Here is a 12,270-nt window from a genome sequence, read left to right as displayed (position 1 = left end):
TGTGATGAGGAAGATCCATCCTGTTTCCTCTTATGCTTGTCCTCAGAGCGCATTTCAGCTGGCCGTACCTTCTTCGATGGAGGTTCCGACTTACTCCTGGAGGCCGTGGAGCCAACTTCCGAAGCCGGGTAGGCCCCTGCTCCGTCATTAAGCCAGTCGACCAGCCTTCTTTTTCGGTCCTTAAGGGTTTTTTGGGAGAAACCCTGACAAATTTCGCATGTATCCGCCGAGTGGTGCGGGTGGAGACAGTAGATACAGTCCATGTGGCCATCTCCTTCATAAACCTTCTTGAGGCCACAGGTTGCACACGGGCGAAATAACGCTTTTCCGGACATAATTCTCCAGAATTTGAACTTCGCCGAAGCGAAAAAGACAAAACAACCTAGTTTTCACTAGTAGTAAAACACGAGGATCCCACTACTTTGAAAGACGGTTGAAATCTGAGGGAGCGCGGGGGCGGAGCCTGTATTTATATCATGACGTCCTGACGGCACGGGCACGCATGATACAAAACGAGGTGGATAGGACGCATAAGCGTCGAAAAAGTTTTCCTACGGGAAAGGGTCTATATAATGTACCGGGGATTCCCAGCCTGACGACAGGGAATATTCTAAGCATGTGAATCCATGAAAGATCCAATGCTGGAGAAGGTGCGACTTCTAGAGGGATAGCAAGACTATATAGTTTGTTAGATAACACGCAAATGGGAGACAAGCTTTCATATAAAGAAAACTGGGAGAAAGATTTGAGTGAACCAATCACGGAGGAAGAATGGGGACAGATTTGGGGGAGGGTGCACAAAATATCTAAAAGCACACCTATCAAAGAGACAGCTTATGAATCTGTTATAGATGGTACCTGTCCCCACCCCATCGATTACATGGAAGAAACACAAAATATCCCCCCTGGTGCTGGAGACTAATGTGTGGGAGGAGGGGGTCTCGGACCACCCCCATCCATTCTGAGTCAACACACTTCCTGGGTGAGTTTTTGTGCGGCTGCTTTGGGTTCAGGGCCCCGGGCCCGGAGCACCCGCATGGGAATACCCCAGAGAACTGTGATCCCTGAGGACAGACTAGACTACAACCTAACAAGACTCCACATTATGTGCCCACCGACTCCATTTTGTTTCATACCATGGCTGGCCCAGCCATGAATTCTGAACACAGGCCTGAAGCCTTCCCCCTGAGACGTGCACCGTGAGCAAGCTACTCCCCCCACCTCCTCCCCCCTGTCATCCCAGCAGCCGTCCGGTTCTCATGGGAGATTGGCCGCGCAAATGAAACAAACTTCACACTGTATCTTCTGTCTTCTGTCTTACCTCACTGACCCGGCTGCGGCACAGCTCAAGGCCTGCCTGCAGAAAGTCGCTTGTCTCTATAATCCTGCTCCCAACATACAGACCCCGGCCATAAAGAATACCACCCCCATACCCCGAACAGCACTCCCAAGGGGTCCGGGTCAATTACACTCTCACTAATCTCCGACAATGTCGGATAGTATTTTTCCCCAAAATTCTCTCACTTTATGGCATGTCCAAAACATATGTAAATGGTCTACATTTTCCATTTTACAGCGGGGGCAAGCGTGCAAGCCAGTATTAGCAAATTTGGAGATCCTGAGGGGCATGTAATACAGCCTATTTAGCAGTTTAAATTGCATGGCGCGGTAACAGAAATTGAGGGAGACTCTGTTAGTGTGCAAGCACATTTCCCCCCATAGGTGATCGGAGACCTCGAGGCCCAGTTCCTCTGCCCACTCGTCCCGTGCCCTAGAGGGCTGGGAAGGGGCATTTATTAGTAGTAGCTTATACAGTGCGGATACAATGCCCCGGGCATCTCCCGAATTAGCGATATAGGCAATCCCTGGGGAGTCGGGGGGGGGGTGGGGGAGGCTCATCAGGGAAGTCGGGCCATGCGGCTCAGAAAGCAGCGTGAAGTCTGTAATATTGCAGGAGTTCTAGGGCCGACCGGGAGTGACCCGGCTTCCATGTCTGTGTGTTTATAAACTGCCCGTCAGGGTAAAAATCTGTCAGAGCCTGATAACCCAGATTACTCCAGTGTTGTGAGAGGGCTACATCGTGCGTGGGCTCTAACCCGGGGAACCCCCACACGGGAAGCCACTTGTAATAGGGGTGCTGATCCGCTGTCAACCCAAAGAGACGGCCCCATGCATATCCAGTGGTGCCTACTGGGTCTATGGGGGAGTCTGGTATGTATTGTCAATGTAAAATTAGTGTCATTACATTAACATTGTCAGCCGCAAGTGTTTCCAGTTTGACATGCGGGCAGGGATCCCAGGGTACCAATGGGAGGCATATTGGGCCTGTGCCGCCAGCCAGTATAGCATCAGATCAGGGGCGGTGAATCCTCCTCTCTCATATGGGAGGGTCATGTCAGACCATTTCTTGGTTCCGCATCCGAAAGTATGTTCTCCCTGGCCAGATGGGTATGTTAGAGAAAGTGCATAAGAACTTAGGTAGCAACACCATCTTGATGAGTGAAAGCTTCCCAGCAAGTGACAACGGGAGAGAGCGCCAGCGAGTCATTTTGGTTTCAGCAAGCTGTGATATTGCCATGTAATTGTCGGTGAGGAGAGTGTCCTTGGTAAGGGATACATTTAGTATTTGATCCCATTGGGAGACCAGCGAAGTGGGTATTCAGTGGCCGGTTGTTGGATGGAACTATTGAGTGGGAAGAACTCAGATTTGGTATAGTTAATTGTAAATCATGAGTGCCGATTCGTGTGATGTTATGTAATATTGGGTCTAGATGGGTGGAAGGGTCCCTTATGTACAGTAACACATCATCCGCATACAGGGATATGATCTCAGGTGTCTTTCAGTCGAATCCCCCGGTGGGCGTGACATGTTCTGATATGATCTGCCATGGGCACTATTGCTAGGGCGAAGAGGATAGGAGAGAATGGGCAACCCTGGCGGGTACCTCTGGAGAGCAGGATCAGAGACGATGTTAGAGAGTTGACCCGTACCCTGGCCACTGGGGAGGTGTATAGTAATTTGATATAATTGATCATGTTAGGGCCTATGCCCATCGTTTCCAGCACCATCCACAGGTATCTCCAGGATACCATGTCAAACGCCTTTTGGGCGTCCAATGTGACCGCAACTGCATTTGAACCCTGGTCTATCCGTGACATGACGTTAAGTAGCCGCCTGATGTTATGGGAGGTGGATCTACCAGGTACGAAGCCTGCCTGATCCTTGTGGACCATGCAAGTCATCACTGGAAGGAAACAGTTCGCTATTACTTTAGCAAAAATCTTTGTGTCTAGATTCATCAGTGAGAAGGGTCTATAGGATCCGCATTCCTCACTGGGCTTAAGTAGCACCGTTATTACGGCTTTGCGCAAGGTCGAGGGTAGGGCAGACATGCAGAGGGACTCCTCCCACACCTCCAAGAGCTTGGGGGCCAATATGGCAATGTGTTCCTGATAGAATTCGTCCATCAGGACCAGGGGCCTTGCCCTTGGGGGGGATCGGAGATGACGGAAACTATCTCATTGAGTCGGAGCGGGGCGTCTAGTTGGTCCCTGGTTGCAAGTGAGATACTAGTTGTGGGTATACGGACAAGGAGATCCCTCATAAGCTGTTTGCTATGCTCAGGGGGTTGGGGGTAAAGGTTTGTGTAGAACTTGGTGAAGATGTCCAGTATCTGCCGGTCCGACCATTGTGTGGTGCCCTGTTCATCCTTGATGCAGGCGATCTGGGCCTGTCCCCATTCTCCCCTTGTCAGGGTAGCCAGTGTTCTACCGAGTCTCTCGCCCTCCCCATACTTCCGAGCAGTAAGTGGGCGGCTGAAGTATTGCATTTCCCTGGCACTGTGCGAATTGAATAGCTGAAGTTCCTTGCTGATAAGGGCAAGAGTAGCGGGGTTGGCTGATGTTGTACATTTCTGCGCTAGGTCACGTAATCTGGACTCAGAGCGGCTAAGGTCGGCCCGAATGGTCTTTAATACCCCAGCTTTCTTGGATTTGGACATTCCTCTAATATAAGCCTTAAAGGCATCCCATCGTACCCCAATGGTGGTGGCCTGGGGGACGTTATGCTCAAAGAAGGACTCGATGTCAGCAAGGATATCAGCTTTAAACACAATGTCGCGCAGTGCGGTGGATTTTAATCGCCAAGTGTTGAATGTTGGAGCGGGGGTTCCCAATTCCACCGCAAGGGTGATCGGAGTATGGTCCGAAAAGGTGCGGGTAAGTATCTGTGCTCCCTCAATCCTCCCCATTATTTCACTTGACACCAGGAATAAGTCGATTCTAGAGGAGCTATCATGTACGGAGGAATAGTGGGTATATTTGCGTGAATAAACAAGCCCAACTCTCCTCAGCCCACCATGCCATGATGACCCAAAGGGGCTATACAATGGTGTTTGAATAAACCGACCCTTATCTCGCAGTAAAACCCTTAACCACTATGATATATGCTGGCCATGACCTGATGTCTAGTTGTAATGTACACTCCATTCCTGTGTCCCCCATTTGAAGTGCCAGGTGAACATTCCAAGTGACTCTGTTATTCTAACCTATGGGCCTCTGAATAAACATGTCTCAGAGCACAATAACTTATTGTTGACCCGTTCACTAATAAGATTTAACACCAGACCTGTTAAGGTACCCTTAACCTCTGACTTGGAATAAATAATCTAAACCATACACTTTACTCTCTTTTGATGTTAGATTAATGGCTTTGTAGGCTTTGTAGATTAAACAAAAGAGTTGATGGCTGGAAGCTTTAGAACAAATCTTGACCTCTGGCATTGCTCTGGGCAACCCTCCAGACCATCGTTCTTTGCCTGCCAAGCCATTACAAAAGGGGAAAGACCATATGCAAATCAGGCTTGGTCCCACCCCCAGAGGGGTAGTCCAGCCCGAACTGTTAGGTCACATCCCTTTTGCACGAGACCACAAGCATCCCCAGACATGTTTCAGCCTTGTTGGGCGTCATCAGTGAGGAGTAGCTTGGGTCTCTAGACTCCCAGGTCCCCCTTGTTAATTTGCATATTTAAGTAACTTTGGGTCTCACCCTAAATTACTAGGGGAATCCAGACGTGGACCCCTTGCTCACTATTCTTAGAGAGGCACAGATCCACCCTACTGATGAGGTCCAACCAGACCGAAACAAGTGTCTGGGGTTTCTGTTGGTACTCTTGTTCAGAGGAGAATTGCCTAGCATTTCGGTGCTGGACTGCCCAAGGGCAGGACAAAGACTGATATGTTTGGGATATTTCTTCTCTGTGAAAGATCGTGAGCTAAAGACTCTGGGTAAGTCTCTCGTAACCAGGACTAATGTCTGGCAGAGGGACTCCCAGGACCCCCTTGTTAATTGGCTTTGTAGATTTACAGGACACAATGATTTCTAAATGATAGATGAATGAGCATGCGTGGCCGCAAGGGTAAGTGTTAGCAACTGTTAGAAAACTCGACATTATCACTTTGAGAGCTGTCTGGACCTGCATGCCAGCCCGATGAGCCCAGCTGACCGAATGACCCAAGAAGCGTCATCACAGCATCATATGAGCCTCTGCCAATCACAGAGCCATGAACCTATGGAGCCCATAGGTGCCAGACTTTAGCAACCAATCCCCATTGTCGATGTACCCCCCTAGGCCTCCCCGTCGTTGATGACGAAATCATGCTTTAAAAACAGAATGTAACATGTTTGCGGGAGAGCGCTCTCGGAGTTGGCAAAGTAGCTTTTGCTTACCCTATTTTAGATAAACGATTTTTGATATCACGAGTACTTGGTCTTGGTTTCATTCCCTTCGGGGATGTGTCCTATTTGACTCTCATTGGGAGTGGTTAAGTGCAATTTGGGGACCTCTCACTTTCAGTATTCAGAGGGAAAGGGGACCCATACCAAAAGTGGTGGACATGCCCGAAAGCAGTAATTTATTAGAAAGAGATCCTGGGTCATATAAAGGAGATCACAGGGGTGCAATTACCAGACTCACCAAAGATGATATTATTGGGGGCTGAAGTGGAAGGGTTTTATGCGGCTACCGGGCATAAAGCCACCCTGATTGCACATTTGCTGATGGCAGCACAAATGACATTGGTGCAAGGATGGAACACGATGGAGGGCCCATTTATCGCATGGTGGTGGGTTAAGATCTGGGGATTAATGGATATGAAGAAGTTATGCACCCTGAAAGCTGAACATTTTCTGAGGTTTTTGCCAGTATGGAAGCCATTTCATGAATACGTAAAGGACAGGGAAAATTGCTTTCATAAACCTGGGTTACTTAGAAATGTTAATGTGTGTTGAGCAAAAGGGAATGTAGGCCATGAACCGCCCCTGAGGAGACGGACTGGGAAGCACTAAACCTAGAGGTGGAGGACTAAGCCATACAAGTTGGGGTTAGGGAGGGAGAGGGGAGGGGGAGGGGCCAAGTTAAAAATAAAAGTAATGTTGAATCTGTTGAGGATGTGAAGTAAGAAACCTCATGAACAATAAAATTACTGGATATAATACCAAAGTGGTGTACTGTAAAATGGCGAGAAGCGCATCTACAAGATACAACTGCTGATGTAACTGTTTGGTGTCCATGAATGAATATAAAACTTTTTTTTTTTTTTTAAAGAAAGTAGTGGAGAAGAAGTAAACGGGAGTGACTGATCTAGCCTGACTACACAAGCTAGTGGAAGGCATTAACCAAACTCACATTAGAACACTAACCTATTGGTAAGCACAGTTAGGAAGTCCTGAAGGTATTCTAGACTGCCTGCCTACAGGGAAGCCACACGTAAAAGAGAAGGTAATAGACAGTAAATGTTAGCAATCTCTAGAACTAACCTGGGGTTAAGGACATCTGGGCTAGGGAGGAGGTTTTGGGGTAAGGCGAGAGAGAGACAGCCCCAGGCCCCTCATATACCAATAAAAACCATTTGAGCTGTCCTCAAGACTGTTTCCGTTGCCATCTGTTCACTTATTAAATGTCATTAGGGCCAAGGGTTGTGTGAGGCCAATTCTTGTGAAGTAATTGATGTTAAATTTCAGATTATCTCACTTGTGTTATATCTGCAGGGGCACAGCGGGTGTGTGACATCACTTCCGTCACCCCCATGAGTTTGGCAAGATGACACCAGCGATTCTGTGTTTGAGCTGGTTGGAGTAAAAGTTCGCAACATTTGAGCGTTAGCTCCCATTAAGACCAGGGTATGATAGACATATACTTTGGCACACATTTCCCAATGGCCACTGGACCTTGATGACCCGCCTACCTAGAAGACTACTATTGTATCTCTCTTTAGAAACTAAGTACAACATGTTTTTCATTGCGATTGTATCCTCACTGTGCCAGTTAACAAATGATTCAAAAATATTGCACAAAGGGAGAGACACAACACACAGCCATGTTCTTACTCTTGAATTAATACCCACAACTCATCCATCATTAATGGGCAAGTAAAATAAATGTATAACTTCAAGTTTCAAAGTGTGCACTCCAACACAATTACAGCATAATCTATCTTTTCATTTTAAAACATCAGCACATAAGCATACACTTTATTTATCTTATATAATATGATGATACGCTGAGAGGGTATCTTTTGCTTTTCTTAGTAAAACCTGTGGTGCATTTTCATATGTTACCGAAATACAGATTTGAAAAACAAAATGTAATTTTGTTTAAATGAAGATAAGCTATGTAGTAACCCCAAAATCCACTCTCAAACCTTTCAGAATAAAAACAGCCGTACAATGCCAAACTCCTACATTTATACAAAAATCTAGGGCAGAATTTGTACTACATCCAGATGAGATTCTCTGTGGGACAATGTATAGACTGCCACCCTTTCACAGTCCAGCCCTTTGCATATGTTCAAAGCGTGCAGAAAATATCTTGCTTCAGTATGGGACTGCAGTAAAATAAAGTAAAATGAGAGCGCACACTATAAACTGCATGTGGAATGGTAGAGATGTCTCCTGTGTGTGGAAATGGGGTGTAAATCAGATAACAGCATAGGCCCCAGTATCCCATTGCTGGTGCGAGTATTAAAGGAAAGTGCGAAACAGGGAGGGATGTTACCTGCAAAAATGCAACAAGTTCCACATCATGGGGCAAGTGAAAATGCTATTAAAATGGGAAGAGTTACCTATGGCTGTGAGGCGAAAAGGGGTGAACATTATTGAGCAGTGAGGGGTGAACATTGAGCAATGGAAGGTGTGCTTTCAGTTTAAGCATCGAAGGAACGATGAAGCGGATAGTACAAAAATGTAATAGGTTTAGCCTAGAGGAAGGGTTGTACAAAAACAACAGAAAAAAGGAAAGATACCTAAGGGATGCACTGATGACTGTGTCCGTTCTTTTCAGATAGACATAAAATAGGAGCACATGAAGGTTAAGCAATTCAGGAACAAACACGGTAGGTTGTGACGTATGGAAGCTAAAATGGCAATTTGATGTTACCATGGTACTTTAACGAATCTGAATGCCTGAATCAATAACCGCAACAAGAAAAAATCTCTGGAATATCCGCTACACCACAGCAATGCTGCAAATTCCTCTAAACATTTCGATTAACTTTATTCTAAAACCATTGCAAGAAGAGTTCCCCTACCATCGGTACAGCCTTTGCATCTCCCAGTCCATCTGGAAAGAAGGTCAGCTTAAACTGGTTGACATCTCGTAGCTCCTCAATATTCGCTGAAGTAAACTGCTGCAGGTACCGTCCATAACATTGCAAAAGAGCCAATTTGTACTCCTGGAGAAAAAACATGTTTTATGATGAAAACGCTTATTGACACGCTTAATATCTTCATACACTGAATTTAATGAACTTAGATACAAGCATTGACAGGGTGAAAAGTAAAACAACCAGGAAAGCATTTGTGAGTTCCTGAAAAGGGATTTGCACTCCAAACGAAGCCAACGCCAGCACATAACTCCACCAAAATTTAGAAAGTCAGCCCAACAAGTGTCAAATCTTCAAAGTATCCAGTTTATTTGACAAAAATTTAAAGAGAAACAAAACACGGAACGACGCGTGAGCGGGGTCACAAAATACTATTTGTAGATGACAGCGTACTTTGTTATCAGTGGAGATTTGTTTTTTAGATTATGTTAAATACATTTATTGAGTCTCTCTCTCCCTCTCTCCATTGAGCTTGCTAAGTGACCATGGTGAGGGTCATTTAGTTGAATTGCCTGACCATAGTTTAAAGGGACATGCCTGGCTGCTCCATCTGAACTCCTCCAAAGCCCACTTCTTCATCTCAGTACCAGAGTGGTGTTTCGGCAAGTTTACATTAAAGGAAGTGTTCATAGGTTTGTGTTGTCTCCTCCTCATTTTGGTCTTTGCCTCATATCTGTCTGCATTAACAATATGAGGCGGATATGTGTCTGTATTAAGAATATGAGGTTGATATATATTTCCCTCACCCAAAGGAGTATGTGCCCTCCTAGTTGGTCTCTTCTTCGTCCCAGTGAAAACATTGTATTTCTGGGGAACATTTTGTAGGGGTGAAAGGGGAAAAGGCTAACAGTAACCTACAAATGCTGTAGGGATAGAAGGTTCATTTTCAAAAGGGAATGGGGGATACCATGTCCCACCTAAGGACATCCTCTCCCAAGTTCCCTCAACCCAGTTGATCCTCCCTCACATATCCACCCCCAGGGTCGGGATCCAAAAGTGATGGCCGTTCCCTGGCCACCTGACATGAGGATTCTGGGGAAAAAGAAGTGAGAGCGCCCTCAGGTTCCTCACATCTTGAAAGTGGGAGTTGGCGTTAAACCCAACCAACTATGGGGCGCCGTTATTGAGAGATGTCAGTAAGCATTGCCCAAGCCAAGAGAGGCTGGAAAGAAGACTAACGATATCTGTCCAATATTGCAAACAGCAGAAGGGGCTAATGCAAGGAATGTAAACTCTGGAACTAAGTTCCCATATAATATACAACACTTGGTATACATTGGGATACCCACAGCTTGTCCTAACCAGGGGAAGAGTCTGAAGGAGACCCTATCCCTGTCAGTCTTTGGTTGTTTGTGAAGTGGGGAAAGAGTGGCAAAAGGCTGCCCTTCTGGGGACAAGTGTCCAGAAGAAAAAGTACATCATTCACAGAAAAGTGTTCAAGAGCATCAATGTGAATCTTGTCTTCCCTAAAAAGGTGTTGAAATGCTTAAAGATGTCCTTTGTTGAATGCTGTGGAACTGTTGCAACCTCTTGTCAGTTGACATTGACCATAAAAAGCATTTGTGATTGGGAAAAGTTGTTTAGGCAGGGGAGTAGACCCGAATGGCAAATGTTTGGAGATTGTAGGCCTGGCAAGGAGGCAGGCCACGTGGAAGGTGGAGGAGTGCTACAAGGTGGTCTTGATAGTGACATTGCACATTTTATTAGTACTGGAGGAAGAGACAAGCAAGACTGTTGGAGATATGTTATATTTCCTGGAATTGTTAAAGTGGCAAAGCATCCTGGCCAATATAAACATTGTTGCTATTGAAGGACTGAAAACCTGTTCAAAGAAGAGTAAACTTATAATCCATGTGTTGGAACTTTCTGTTAACGAGTTGACTTTACATCAAACGATTCTGGAACTTGGTTGCAAATCAGGATTTCCTGGTGTTCTTTTCTTCAACTGTGGAGCAGCATCACGCTTAAAACCTGGGGAATGGGAGTTCACCCAGGTTCTGAAGAGAGACTTTGGTTACTTTATGAACTCAAGCATTATTGTTTTGAACTGCTTTCTATTTCCCTGTTTATTTGTTGTATGCTTAAGTGTGAGGGACAGATCTCCTTTGTTACAGGGTTCCCTTTAGTTGATTTCAGGCAGGGAAATCCTTGTCAGGGTAGGGATAGTGAGGCATTCATCCAACCTTATATTCTAATAAAATGGCATATGTTGAGAAAATGTCACAACGTGGTCTCCCTCACATTTCTGACCCCTCACACCGGTCTCCGTCTGATAATGGGTGTACATATAGCATAGCAAGCTCCAGCAATCTTGGACCTTAATTATGCCACTTTGCTACAATCGGCTCGAGTGAAGGGTAAAACAATGGACAAAACTCCCAGTTTTGCATCATGTGGAGAATAGTGGCAATCAAAATGGCTCTGATATTGAAATTTCTATACCTCTTCAATAATATCCCAATGCGACTCCCCATAACCTTCCTACGATCAAATCGGAGCCCTTCAACTACTTACATCAAACCTGATACACCCCCCCGCCCGAAAAATCAGGAAATTTGATCAAACATCACATCCCCTAGGGCATGCGCAACATACAAGGCAAATGATTCAAGCTTTTCCCATCTAGCATGGTTCTGTCCACAAGTAGCAACCTTCTGGGGGAATGTGATGCATTAAAAGATTTCGATGGTGGAGAAGGAAGTGCCTAGAGAACCTTTATTATGCTGATACTCTTGTCTACTGGCAAAGCCTATACTTTGCTTTATTAATCTAGCATGCCTAATAGCATGAAGAAACATTTCCAAATTGTAGATGCACCCTACTGCCCTCAATCTATCCTTCTGGATAACAGAAATGACAGAACGTAACCAAAATGAGGAACTTCCCGTGAGCTGTGCCCATCCAAGAGATGACCTCGGAATATTGGAAAACATCTAAATAGATACTTATCCCAAAACTCGTAGTAATTGAACTGGCAAACACATGTTCAGACGGCCGAGCAATGATATTTAAACAAGGAAAATCAAAGGGAATAACATGACTTCAACACTTGTACCCCAATCAAATTTTCTCAAGTGTGGGTCCTTATGCCTTCTCTATTTTGTCCCTGCAGACCCAATCGCAGGATTCTGTCACTTCTCCCCACAGGGGGGGCTTTCCTTGTGAGGCTAGGGAGATGGCCTGCTATGCAATAATCCCCCTAGGAGTGGCGGTAAGCAGGACCTCACAGAGAGAGTCTTCCATCTGAGTGACAGGGACTCCGGTTCCATAAAGGAACTCCCTAAAGCACCTTCCTCCAACACCTTGACAAAACCACCCATTCAGACCACTGTGTGTTATTGTCATATAGAATTGAAGTTTCCTCTTGAAAAACTACCCTTCACGAATACTATGAATAAGAGGAGAGGTGGAAGAGTAATAATGATTACTCCCAGTACTGTAACGAACAAGAGTGAGCTGAGGTTCAGCACATCCATCAGACATAGAAAAGGGAATACAACCCTCCGCTGGGGAGGACCCATCTAGCAGTGATAAAAACAGCCGAAGGACTCCTCTGATAGGTGGAAAACACCAAACGTTAGCAAGTGTCCGATTTTTTTTATGGTGGTT

The 12,270-nt window shown here is 45.6% G+C and overlaps 1 protein-coding gene across 1 annotated transcript in view; it reads right to left on the bottom strand.

Moving 5' to 3' along the window:
* CFAP54 (cilia and flagella associated protein 54) overlaps positions 1-12,270 on the bottom strand; it is a 3,669,934-nt gene that overhangs the window by 3,433,014 nt on the left and 224,650 nt on the right. Inside the window, exon 3 of the mRNA XM_069629416.1 lies at positions 8,587-8,730. Coding sequence (XP_069485517.1) covers positions 8,587-8,730 — 144 coding nt within the window. The remainder of the gene's footprint in view (positions 1-8,586; positions 8,731-12,270) is intronic.

The sequence above is a fragment of the Ambystoma mexicanum genome, chromosome 12 (assembly GCF_040938575.1).
Source record: "Ambystoma mexicanum isolate Mex_15411 chromosome 12, UKY_AmexF1_1, whole genome shotgun sequence".
NCBI classification, from domain to species: Eukaryota; Metazoa; Chordata; class Amphibia; order Caudata; family Ambystomatidae; genus Ambystoma; species Ambystoma mexicanum.
Note: the sequence above shows the minus strand (reverse complement) of the source record. Positions and strands in the feature narration are given on the sequence as shown.